Here is a 13,225-nt window from a genome sequence, read left to right as displayed (position 1 = left end):
GTTCATAGCAATATAAATAACTGAATAAATAAATAAATGAATGGGAGAGAAAGGACAGCTCTTCCTTAGAGAAGAGTTGCAACTAATGGCTGTAGGAGTAATGAAGAGAACTGGAAAATCACCATTAAAGCACCACTGTAATCATTGTTTCTGGCAAGATCCATCAGTGGATGCTGAATTAGTGGGTTAATGTTTGAGAGAAACGAGATATTTGCATACTCCTAAAGTATCTCTCTCAAGATATTTATTAATTACAAAGGAAAAAATAACAACAGTAGAATTGAGAAACCCAGCAGACATCACATTAACCAAGTGATGAGGGTTAATATCACCAGTAATAAGATGTATCAGCATCGTATATCCCTGCTATGATGCACTGAGGACACAGCATAATGTCTGTAATACATATTCTTGCCGAAAATGCATAATCTCAGTCTAGTCTAATGAGAAAACATTAAGCAAACCCAAATCGAGGGAAATCTACTAAATACCTGATCACTAATCTTCAAAGAGTGTCAAGGTCACAAAGGACAAGACTTGAGGAATTGTCACTGATTAGAAGAGACTTAAAGAAACATGACAAATGCAGCATGAAATTCTGGATTGGACCCTGGAATGTAAAAAGGCCATTGGTGGAAAAAGTGGTAAAATCCAAATAAAGTCCATAGTTTGGTTAATAGTATTGTGCCGATGTTAATTTCTTAGCTTTGACTATTACACTGTGGTTATGTTAGATGTTAACATCAGGGGAAGCTGAGTGAAAGGCATATGGGAACTCCTTGTAGTGTTTTTGCAACTTTTTTATAAGTCTAAAGTTATTCCAAAATAAAAAGTTTTTAAAAGTAATTTTAAAGGCTATATGATTCAGGGGATTTATAGAGCTCTGGCTAAGACGGTAGGCTTTGGAGTGAGATTCCTTGGATTCTAATCCTGGCTCTGTCACTTATTAGCTGTGTGACTTTGAGTGAGTAACTTAACTTCTCTTTGCATCATAGTTTCATCGTCTATAAAATGTAAGGATTAAGGAAGATAATGTAAAATGCATAAATTAGTGCATGGTACATTGTCAGTACCAATAGAGAGTAAAATTAGAATGAATGTTTACAATAAAATATTGGGCTGCTATTTACGCTCCATCTTCCAGATCTACTGGGTATTTGCTTTAATGAAAAATTTTGAGAAACACCTCTCCAGATAGACAGAGTTATAGTTCTTAGCCCTCCTGATTAACTGTTGAAGAGTCTTCCAACGGCTTGGAGGCCCCAGTAGAATTTAAAGCTATTGGCAAAGTAGCTACAGGGGCCACCCCACACATTAGCATCTCCTTAATATGCATTGTGGGTATACATATATATGGCAAATTAGTTACTCCTAGTGTCTTTTATTCAAGGGTAAACACTTCCTGCATCTAGGAAGTATTTAGTAGTTATGACTTGTTAATTGTATATTGGTTATTTTATGCCAGGACTTCGGGATATGGGAACGTGGAGACAAGACCAACCAAGGGATCTCAGAGTTGAATGCCAGTTCAGTTGGAATGGCAAAGGTAATTTTCCTTTCCTGTTTGTACTAAGTATGGGATAAGGAAGTCTGGTATCCCTTTGTCACAGATAAAACTTAATGTGAGTGTGGACCATAATCAAATTAATTATTATTTTAAACCACAGGCAACATTCAGATTCTCCTGTAGAACCGTGGATATGCAGATGAAAACTTTCATAAGCTGCAGATTTGATATCCAACTGCTTTTGTGGCATGTCTTTACTTATATTATATGCCATAAGGACTTGAAAGGACTTAAACTAAACTTATCATCTCTACCATTACAAAAACAAGCAAAAGAAGGCTTTTATTCCTTCCATTTACCAGTTGACCAAGCTTTATATCAAGGAATCATCTCTCAATCCTCTATCCTCTTTATTTTCCTCCATCCCCCAAATCATCATCATCATCATCATCATTAGCAGCAGCAGCATTACTGTTCAACTTGGCTCTACTTTTTCATCCTACCCACTATTGTCTTCTCTGGAAACAAGAAGACATACAATAAGATAGCAGGAATAGGATCAAACATATCCATTATGAGAAATATGCATGATTTAGTCTCTCCTACTAATATGTAAAGATATAGCTTGATTTTAAAAAATAAAAGGAAATCCAATATATGCTGTCTATAAGAGCTCTAATATAACAAAATAATACAGAAAGGTTAAAAATAGAAGGATGAGCAAAATACAGTCTGACAAACATAAAAAAGAGCTAGGGTGACTATGTGAACGTCAAGTGAAGTAGAATTCAAAGTAAAAAATATTACATGGAACAGAGAGGACAAAGGGAGTCACGATAGAATTTTATTCTATTTTTATTTTATTTAATTAATTAATTAATTTATTTATTTATTTATTATTATTTTTTGAGACAGAGTCTTGCCCTGTTGCCCAAGCTGGAGTGCAGTGGCACGATCTTGGCTCACTGCAACCTCCACCTCCTGGGTTCAAGAGATTCTCCTGCCTCAGCCTCCCGAGTAGCTGGGACTACAGGCATCTGCCACCATGCCCAGCTAATTTTTTTTTTTTTTTTTTTTTTTTTAGTAGAGACAGGATTTTGCTATGTTGATGAGGCCGGTCTCGAACTCCTGACCTCAGGTGATCCATCTGCCTTGGCCTCCCAAAGTGCTGGGATTACAGGCGTCAGCCACTGCGCCCGGCCTAACAATCTCATGGTGCACTGAACAACATAACCAAACATCCTTCTATGGCATTTCACACAGACAAATTTAGTTCATTCTTTTCAGCTGCTATACAGTATTTAATAATTGCTCCATTGACAGAATTGTCTTTATTTTTTAATATTCTAGATAATGCTTTAGTGAAGATCCTTGTACATACATCCAGGTAAATTTACACAAATATTTTTATAGGAAAAATTCCTCAAAGCGGAACCCTTAGGTTAAGGGATGTATACTTTTAAATTGCCCTTCAGATATGAACAGACACTTCTCAAAAGAAGACATTTATGCAGCCAAAAGACACATGAAAAAACGCTCATCATCACTGGCCATCAGAGAAATGCAAATCAAAACCACAGTGAGATACCATCTCACACCAGTTAGAATGGAAATCATTAAAAAGTCAGGAAACAACAGGTGCTGGAGAGGATGTGGAGAAATAGGAACACTTTTACACTGTTGGTGGGACTGTAAACTAGTTCAACCATTGTGGAAGTCAGTGTGGTGATTCCTCAGGGATCTAGAACTAGAAATACCATTTGACCCAGCTATCCCATTACTGGGTATACACCCAAATGATTATAAATCATGCTGCTATAAAGACCCATGCACACATACGTTTATTGTGGCACTATTCACAATAGCAGACTTGGAACCAACCCAAACGTCCATCAGTGATAGACTGGATTAAGAAAATGTGGCACATATACACCATGGAATACTATGCAGCCATAAAAAAGGATGAGTTCATGTCCTTTGCAGGGACATGGATGAAGCTGGAAACCATCATTCTCAGCAAACTATCGCAAGGACAAAAAACCAAACACCGCATGTTCTCACTCGTAGGTGGGAATTGAACAATGAGAACACATGGACACAGGAAGGGGAACGTCACACACCAGGGACTGTTGTGGGGTGGGGGGAGGGGGGAGAGATAGTGTTAGGAGATATACCTAATGCTAAATGACAAGTTAATGGGTGCGGCACACCAGCATGGCACATGTATACATATATAACAAACCTGCATGTTGTGCACATGTACCGTAAAACTTAAAGTATAATAGTAATAAAATTAAAAAACAACAACAACAACAACAAAAAAAAAACAGCTTCTGGGCCCAGGCAGAGACTCGTCACAGGGGTGGAACCACAACAGTGAGCCCCCGCTAGAGCAACACTGAAGCGGAAACATGGGGTTGCAGCTTCCACAGAGAGTTCCCACTAGGGCAGGACCACCACTGGAATGCCAGAACTGTAGAGTCACTGGCAGCATGCAAGGTCTACCTGAGAAAGCTTCAGGCACCAGACTGCAACCCATAGAAGCAGCCACCTGTGCTGCACCCATCAAAGCCATAGGGGCAGGGCTGCCTGAGGCCTTAGAGACCCAATCCCAACCTGAGCGCAGAGTCAAAAGGGATTATTCTTCAGCTTTCAGATTTAATGTCTGCTATGCTGGGTTTAAGACTTGCTTTAAGCCTGTTACTCCTTTCTTTTTGCCTATTTCTCTCTTTTAGAATGGGAATATCTCCGTCTGTCTTATGCCTGTACCACCATTGTATCTTGAAAGTTGATAACTTGTTTTGATTTCAGACTCATAGATGAGGTTTTGGACTTTTGAGTCTTATCCTTGGTGCTGGAATGAGTTAAGACTTTGAGGCTATGGGGTTAGAATGAATGTATTTATATGTGAGAAGGACATGAGTTTGGCGGGGGTAAGGAGTAGAATAGTAAGGCAGTAATTAATGAGTATTTTGTGCCTGGCCAACTTCTACTTACCCTATAGGTCTCAGTTTAGGTGTCATTTCTTCAGGGAAGAGTTTCAAAACTGCCTTCTACCCCCAAGACTAGGTCAAGTCTGCCCTTTAATTGAGGAATTACAGATAACTAATAAATACTAGAAATAATATTCAATCTTGTTAGCAATTTAATGCATGTGAATGCAACAGACATACCTTTTTTTTAATCACATTAGGAAAAAATGTTAAGATAATACATTGTTTGCATTAAGGAAGGTATTGTCATATACTGCTAGTGATAGCTATGTTGGTACAACTTGCAAGAAAAGCAATTTAGCATTATGTCTTAAAAATTATTCATACTCTTTTACTCAGTGATTCTACTTCAGGAAATTGATGCTTACAAAATAACTCAAAATGAATACAAAGAGTTATTTTATTAGCTTGACAGCCATTATTGAGAGCCTACTGTATGCCATGGTTTGTGCTAGATATTAGTGAAGGCATAATCCCTGACCTCAAGGAATTTATAATTTGGCAAGAGATGTTTATCAAAGTTCTATTTCTAATAGCACAAAATTAAAGGCGACCTAAATTTCCAACAATTGGTAAATGGCTAAATATACTTTATTATAGCCATATGAGATAATAGTATGTCAAAATAGTGTTTGTAATATGGAAAAATACTTATGCTATATTATTAATTGTAAAAAGTAGGATACCAGATGTGATCTCAACTGTACACAAATAGACATAGAAAAAACTAATAAAAAACATGTCAAAAATGTTAAAAGTGGTTGTTTTGGGTGATTTTCTTGCCGTCTCTGTATTTTACTGTGTTTTCAAAATATTCTATAAGGAGTGTGTTTTACTTTTATGATCAAAAATATATTTAGAAAAGTAAGAAATTAATAAATAAATTCTATTTTAAAAAACATAATATCTCATTTATATGTGGAATCTAAAGAAGTTGAACTCATAGAAGGAGAGAGTACAATGATGGTTAAGTATGATGCTTAACTTGATAGTGCTACAAACTCCTTCTTAAGTTTCTCTGAGACAATATGGGAGACAAAGAAAAACTGAGAATGCCCTGGGAATAAATAATGTTATTGTATTATATATTCTGTCAGACATATTCAAAAGTGACATCGTGTGTTGATAAGATACTGGGATATAGGGAGAAGAAATATATATCTTTCTAATGCTAAACTTGTCCTTCCCTTTCTTGTTCCTCACAGGCAGCCCTGGAAGCATTAGATGAACTGGATCTGTTTGGTGTGAAAGGTGGGCCTCAATCAGTTATCCATGTCCTGGCTGATGAAGTACAACACTGCCAGGTAAGAGATTATGGAAAATGGAAATAGCAAATTTTATTCTTGCCCAGACTCAGATTTAAGCATAAGCTTTAGATTAAGGATAGCTGAATGAGAGACAGTGCATCAACTGATTAATTACCATGTACCAAAAATATATTTAGCAAGCATACTGTACTGAGATAAGCCAAATATAGCATGAGCTATGAAATAGATCATAGTCCTGTTCTCTAGCCAAAGGTTATAAAGGGATCCCACCATACTATGTGGAATTATCCACCACTATCATATCAGAGGGATATGGTCTCTCTTTCTGAGTATCTCCTTTTCTAAATATATAAAGAAAACAAGAGATGATAGATTTTTAGTATTCTTGTTAGTGTTTCTGAAACATTCTGTTGTCCCTGGTTGGCTCTAGGCTTAGATATTTGGAGATTAGACTTTAAGTGGCAAATGTGTATTTTCAGTTTTGTTTAGGATTACTCTCCATATTGAAAGATTAAGGTTTTTCTCATTGGCATGAGGAATTTTCTCCTTTCCTTCAAACCCTGATTAAATATCATAGGGTCCTATTGAATATAAACTCATCTCCAGTTTTAAAAACCCAAAATTTCCCAGAGGAAAAAAAATAATGTCAGAAGTAGAGGAGCTGAGCCTTCCCTATCCTGCTTCTCAGCAGCTGTGTTTTCTCTTGACTTTATTCTTAAGTAGTTGCTAATGGAGCAACAGGACTGTGGGTGGTATAATGATGTTAGAATATTCCTTATCCATGAATAACTGGTTAAGAATCAGGATAGGGAAGTATTGAGAGCAGAATTAAGACAAGGGATGATTTACAGAAATTGCTGGTTTTCTAAGTTCTAACTATTGAGTAATGTCTAGATTTTCTTGTGAATGGTCCTCTTCTACATAAATCTTTCGAAACTAAAGCTATTAGTTTTACAATGCTAAGGTATTTACTAACCTACTTAAAATAGATAAAGAATGTTCTTTTCTATTTTGTCAAACATATTCAAAAGTGATATCATGTGTGTTGATAAGATATTGGGGTAAAGGGAGAAGAAATACATCCTTTTATATAAACTTAACTTCTTTTCTCTTAGTCTATCCTAAATTCACTATTGCCCCGTGCTTCAACATCAAAAGAGGTTGATGCTAGTCTACTCTCAGTGGTTTCCTTCCCTGCCTTTGCAGTAGAGGATAGCCAGTTGGTGGAGCTCACAAAACAGGAAATCATCACCAAGCTTCAGGTATGTCCCTATGTGCCTTTGTTTTCTTTAAGGCTGTGACTTTAAGGATAAATTGTGCCTTTGGGGGCCTTAAGTATGACCTGTGTCTGTGATTTCAAGAAACCTTTAAGTTTTCTGAGTTGTGTTTATAGTTTCTTTTAAAAGTGTTAAAACTTGTACAGCCATTCCTGGTAGCAATGCAGGGTGGTACACCCACTTTAGAAAACAGTTTGGCAGTTTCTTATAAATTTAATCATACACCCGCCCTATAACCCAACTATATGTCATCCTAGAAATCTACGCTTCAGAAATGAAAACTTATGCTCATGAACAAATCTGCACACAAATGTTTACAGCAGCTTTATTCATAATTGTCAAAAACTGGAAAAAACCTTCAACAGAGGAAGGGATAAACAAATTACACTATATTCATGCAGTGGAATACTGCTCAACAATAAAAAGATACAAGGTACCAGCTTGATCAGATTTAATCGTGGTGTATAATCTTTTTGATGTGCTGTTGGATTTGTTTTGACAGTATTTTGTTGAGGATTTTTGCAACTATGTTCATTAGGGATATTGGCCCATGGGTTTTTTGTTGTTCTTGTGTCCTCGTCAGTTTTGGTTTCAGGGTACTTCTGGCCTTGTAGTGAGTTTGGAAGAATTCCCTACCCTTCAATTTACTGGTGTAGTTTGGTTTTAGCTCTTTAAAAAGTTTGGTAGAACTCAGCAATAAAGCCATCCATTCCTGGACTTTTCTTCATTGGAGTACATTTTATTACTGATTCAGTCCCGTTACTCATTATTCGTCTTTTCAGGTTTTCTATTTCTTCTTGGTTCAATCTTGGTAGGTTGTATGTGTCCAGAAATGTATCTGTTTTCTCTAGGGTTTCCAATTTCTTGGCATATACTTATTGATGATAGTCTCTAATAATCTGTATTTCTGTGGTATCGTTATAATGTCTCTTTTTTATTTCTTATTTTATTTACTTGGGTCTTTTATTCTTAGTCTGGCTAATGGTTTGCCAATTTTGTTTATTTAAAAAACTTTTCATTTTGTTGATCTTTTGTATTTTTTGGCCTTAATTTCACTTATTTCTAGTTTGGTCTTTGTTATTTCTTTCCTTCTATTAATTTTGGGTTCTGTTTGTTCTTTTCTAATTCCTTGAGGTACATCATTAGGTTGTTAATTTCAAATCTTTCTACTATTTTGATGTAGGCATTTATTGCCATAAACTACCTTCTTAGTACTGCTTTTGCTGTATCCTATAGGTTTTGGGATGTTATGTTTCCATTTTCGTTTATTTTAAGAAATTTTAAAATTTCTTTCTTAATTTCTTCATCGACTCGTTGGTCATTGAGGAGCATGTTGTTTAATTTCTGAGTATTTGTACAGTTTCAAAAGTTTCTCTTGTTATTGATTTCTAGTTTTCATTGCAGTCAGAAAAGATAATTGATAATGATTTCAATTTTTAAAAGTTTGTTGAGACATGTTTTATCACTAAAATATGATCAATCCTGGAGAATGTTCCGTGTGCTAATGTGTTTTCTGTACCTGTTGGATGAAATGCCCTGCAAATGTCTGTTAGGTCCATTTGGTCTATAATGCAGTTTAAATCTAGTATTTCTTTGTTGATTTTCTGTATAAATGATCTATCTAATGCCAAGAGTAGAATGTTGAAGTCTCCCACTATTATTGTACTGGAGTCTAACTCTCCTTTTAGATCTAATAATATTTGGTTTCTATATCTGGATGCTGCAATGTTAGGTGCATATATATTTACAATTATAACCTCTTGCTGAATTGATCCTTTTATTATTATATAATGACCTTCTTTGTCTCTTTTTACTTTCAACTTAAAGCCTATTTTATCTGATATAAGTATAGCTACTCCTGCTTGCTTTTGGTTTGTATTTGCCTGGAACATCTTTTTCCATTCCTTCCAGTTTAGTCTATTTGTGTCTTTACAGGTGAAGTGACTTTCTTGTAGGCATCACGTGAGTCTTGTTATCCATTCAGCCAATCTACATCTAAATTGAGAAATTTAATCTATTTACATTCAAGGTTATTATTGATAGATGAGGACTTTCTCCTGTTATTTTGTTAATTGTTTTCGGGTTGTTTTATATATCCTTTGTTCCTTTCTTCCTCTCTTATTGTTTATCTTTACAGTTTGGTGGTTTTCTGTAGTGACAAGGCTTGATTCCTTTCTCCTTCTCTTTCTCCTTTCTGTATGTGCTGTACTAGTGAGTTTTATACTTTTGCATGTTTTCATGATGATAGTTATCATACTTTCACTTCCAGTTGTAGAACTCTCTTAGGCATTTCTTGTAAGGCTGGTCTAATTCTGGGTATAGTGTTCTTGCCTGACAGGTTTTTTTTTTTCTTTTTTTCCAGCACTTAGAATATATCATCTCATTCTCTTCCAGCCTGTGAGATTACTATTGAGAAATCTGTTGGTAGTCTAATGAAGATTCCCTTATATGTAACTTTATGCTTTTCTCTTGCTGTTTTTAAAATTTTCTCTTTGTCTTTGACTTTTGACATTTTGACTACAATGTACCTTTGAGAGAACATTTTTTGGGTTGAATCTATTTGGGAACCTTTGAGTTTCCTGGATCTGGATATCCATATTTTTCCCAAGAATTGGGAATTTTTCAGCTATTATTTCATCAAATAGGTTTTCTGTACATTTTCCCATCTCTTGTCTTTCTAAAACTTCCATAATGTGATTATTTGTTTGCTTTATGGTGTTCTGTAAGTCCTATAGGCTTGTTTCATTCTTTTTTATTCTTTTTTTTTTTTGTATGCCTGGTTTATTTCAAAAGATCTGCCTCCAAGTTCAGAAATTCTTCTGCTTGATCTCATCTGTTGAAGCTCTCGATTGTGTTTTTTATTTCATTAATTGAATTCTTCTGCATTAAAATTTGTTTTTTAAATAATATCTCTGTTGAATTTCTCATCAGAACATGAATTGTTTTCCTGATTTTATTGTCTATCTTTATTCTTTTATATCTTGCTGGGTTTCCTTAAGATCATAATTTTGAGTTTCTTTTATAGCATTTCATAAATTTCCTTTCCTTTGAGGTCTGTTACTAGACAATTATTATGTCCCTTTGGATGTGTCATGTTTCCTTGCCTTTTCATGTTTCTTGTGTCCCTGAATTGATATATGCACATCTGGTGGAGCAGGTACCTCTTCCAATTTATGGAGCAGCTTTGATAGGGAAAGACTTTTCTGGAGATGGGTCCTAAGGTGTTGGTTTAGGTAGGATACACTGGCTTTGGTTCTAGGTGGACACAGTTATTATCGTCTCTGTGCAGTTTCTTGAGCTGTAATCCACATAATTGACGTTTGTGAGTACCTCAATGGCCTAGGCTGCAGGAGTTTGTGAGTGTGGTGGGTAGATTTGCTGGGGGTGGGCTCCTGAACAGACCGATTCCCGGGCCTGGGGTGTAGACATGCATGAGTAGAAGGGCTTCCAGACTGTTTTTCTAGCCAAGGTCATAGGCACATGGCAGGTCAGCTGGTTCAGGGGCTGGTTTGCCAACCAGGGGCAGGGCTGCTGGGCTATTTCTGTGCCTGGGGGTGTGGGACCTGGGAACTGGCTTGCCAGGGGTGGAGCCACTGGGCTGTTTCTCTGACCAGGGACATGGGTCCATCAAGCTGTTTGTTTCGGCTGGTCCAGGGTTGGCTTTCTACTATGCAGGACCAGAGTCATGGCCATTCCTGGGGCCAGGCTTCGAGCAGCTGAGGTCATGGCACTGCAGCCACCTGTGTGGGGTTGGTGAAATGATGGCAAAGAGTCAAGGTTGGAGAGGCGCAATGGCTACTGGCCCCCAGAGTAGAGGGGCCAACTACTGCACTCCTGCAGTAGCTCCAGTTTCAAGATGGCACTGTACTGCAGCAGCTTTGGTCATGAGAAATAGGAAGTGGACAACATGTACTCTTACTCTGGAGTAATGCAGCTGTGTGAATTCTAGGCAGCTCCCCAAACTGGGCTCAGCACTTGGCAAGACTGTAGGATTCTCCTATAGTAAGGACTGCAGGTGTCTGGGCTGGCAATGAGGGACGGTGGGAGCCTTTTGCTTACCTTTTCCCTGCAAGGGGAAGTCCCTCCTGTCTCTGAGCCAAGCCCAATAGGGGAGATGGGGCAGCAGAGCCAGGGTGCCTCACTCTCCTCTCTATGCTGCCATCCTGGGCTTTTCTACTTCACAGGGTTCTTGCTGCCAGTCACTTGCTACACCACAGTGCTCTCCCTCAGACACTCCACTTGAATTTTTGTTGTTTATTAGTTGTTCTGGTCCTTTTTTGTGTGGAAGACAAGCACCAGGCACCTCTAGTCAGCTATCGTGCTCTATGTTGATTTTTTTTTTTTTTTTTGTCGGTACATTCCAAACATGTGTAACCAGTGAACATGGCCTAGGGTTTTTTTTTTTATTATTATTGGTATTCACTTCAGTAACTTGAATCCACAGATATAAGCAGTATATAACCAGAAAGTTATAAGTAAACACAGATTATACATGCAAATTTCTGTTCACAAACGTCACATGTGCAGGTACATGAATTAGAAGCGTGTATCTAGGATTATGGCCAAACTGTTTTTAAGATGCAGAAATATAAAATTACATCTTGAAAATATGAAGAGGTGGTCTACACACTTCAAAAATCAAATGTTGCTTACACCAGAGATGTATGACGATTACAGGATTCAAGTGACAAGCAATAAAATCTCAAAAATTAGTACTGGTCAAAGAGAATGGGAATATTTTTACATTTCACTGAAAATATACTGACTACTAGAATACAAAATCTACCAGGAACTCAGGGAAAAAAATACAAAATCTAATGCCAATTACTGAATATTTCTTATTACCTAAACAACAGCATGACATTTACAGAAAACTGCACCTGCATTTGAATTGCCAATCTCATTTTAATGAAGTGCTCCAAAAATGAAATGCAACCAAAAAAGGGTCAAACTCCAAATGAAAAGTTTGCAAGGCTCAGATTAAAACATGGAATGTTTCAGATGAAAGTAATAAAAATACTATTGGTTTTGTTCTTTATTAAATGAAATCAAATATTGACATTTCTTTGAAACTTGGAACTACTAAATTTCATTTTCCCAAATGGTTCTGCATTTTTTTCTTAGTGGTGCAAGTTGTCTTAAGTAGCTTACAAAGTCAATTCTCTACAAATTACTTCTATAAAACAACTATTCATTAATCGTATGTATTTTTTTGCTATAACACTTAACACATGAACAGACATTATTTCTCCACCAAAACAAGAGTACAATAGTTTTCTTCTGTCAGTATTGTATTTAACAAAGGTTAATATTAAACACAAAGAACCATTATTTTCTTTGAAATCCTTAAATCTTCTTGCACATCTTAAGTTGCCTTCTTCTGTCTGCATTCTTCTGCCAATTTATTCAGAAATTTATTTAATTTCTCATAATGAGGAAGGCTGCTGCAATGAGTATTCTTTGCAACTTCTTTTGTATAAAAGAGTGAACATAGCTTACCATAAAGCCCTGTTTTAGGTATCACATAGTCTATACCAACAGGAACATTGGGCTGATATGGTCCAATTCTATACTCATCTGGGATTGTATAGTCCTCCTTGTTCTCATCACTTTGGCCATCTGCATTTTCACTTATGTTGATTCTTAAATGCATTTTACTAAGTGAAAAAAAGCCAAACCTCAAAGACTACATACTACATGATTCCATTTACATGACACTCTGGAAAAGGCAAAACTATAGGGAGGAAAACAGATCAGTAGTTGCCAGAAGTTGGGAGGACAGATTGTCTATAAAGATATAGCACTAGAGAATTTTGAGGGTGATGGAATGGTTCTCTATGGACTTATGCTGGTGGACACATGACTATATGTTTGTCAAAGGCAAGGAATTGTATGCCACAAGAAGTAAATTTAAAGAATCAACCAGGGTGTGTCAAGAAAGATGGAATTCAGACTGAAAAATGAGTCTAATTACATTACAAATGAATCAGGTAACCACACTAAAGGGTATAGAAAAGAAAGGAGCTGACCTAAGTCTTGGAAAACAGTGTTTTGACTAGATACTGCAAGCCTAACCTAGAGACAAAAATAACTGTATACACACACTGTACTCTAGTTCAGGGGTTAGCAAATTACAGCCTGTGGGCTGGCCATCTGTTGTTATAAATAGAGTTTTATTGG

General features: G+C 36.6%; 1 protein-coding gene across 4 annotated transcripts in view; it reads left to right on the top strand.

The window, feature by feature from the left end:
- PHKA1 (phosphorylase kinase regulatory subunit alpha 1) overlaps positions 1 to 13,225 on the top strand; it is a 129,062-nt gene that overhangs the window by 34,387 nt on the left and 81,450 nt on the right. For all 4 annotated transcript variants that reach the window (XM_054472053.2, XM_054472051.2, XM_054472050.2 and 1 more), the window contains exons 6-8: positions 1,466 to 1,546; positions 5,706 to 5,804; positions 6,884 to 7,030. In XM_054472053.2, the coding sequence (XP_054328028.1) occupies positions 1,466 to 1,546; positions 5,706 to 5,804; positions 6,884 to 7,030 (327 nt within the window). The remainder of the gene's footprint in view (positions 1 to 1,465; positions 1,547 to 5,705; positions 5,805 to 6,883; positions 7,031 to 13,225) is intronic.

The sequence above is a fragment of the Pongo pygmaeus genome, chromosome X (assembly GCF_028885625.2).
Source record: "Pongo pygmaeus isolate AG05252 chromosome X, NHGRI_mPonPyg2-v2.0_pri, whole genome shotgun sequence".
Taxonomy (NCBI): Eukaryota; Metazoa; Chordata; class Mammalia; order Primates; family Hominidae; genus Pongo; species Pongo pygmaeus.
The sequence above is the reverse complement of the archived record's forward strand: the minus strand, read 5'-3'. Positions and strand labels throughout refer to the sequence as shown.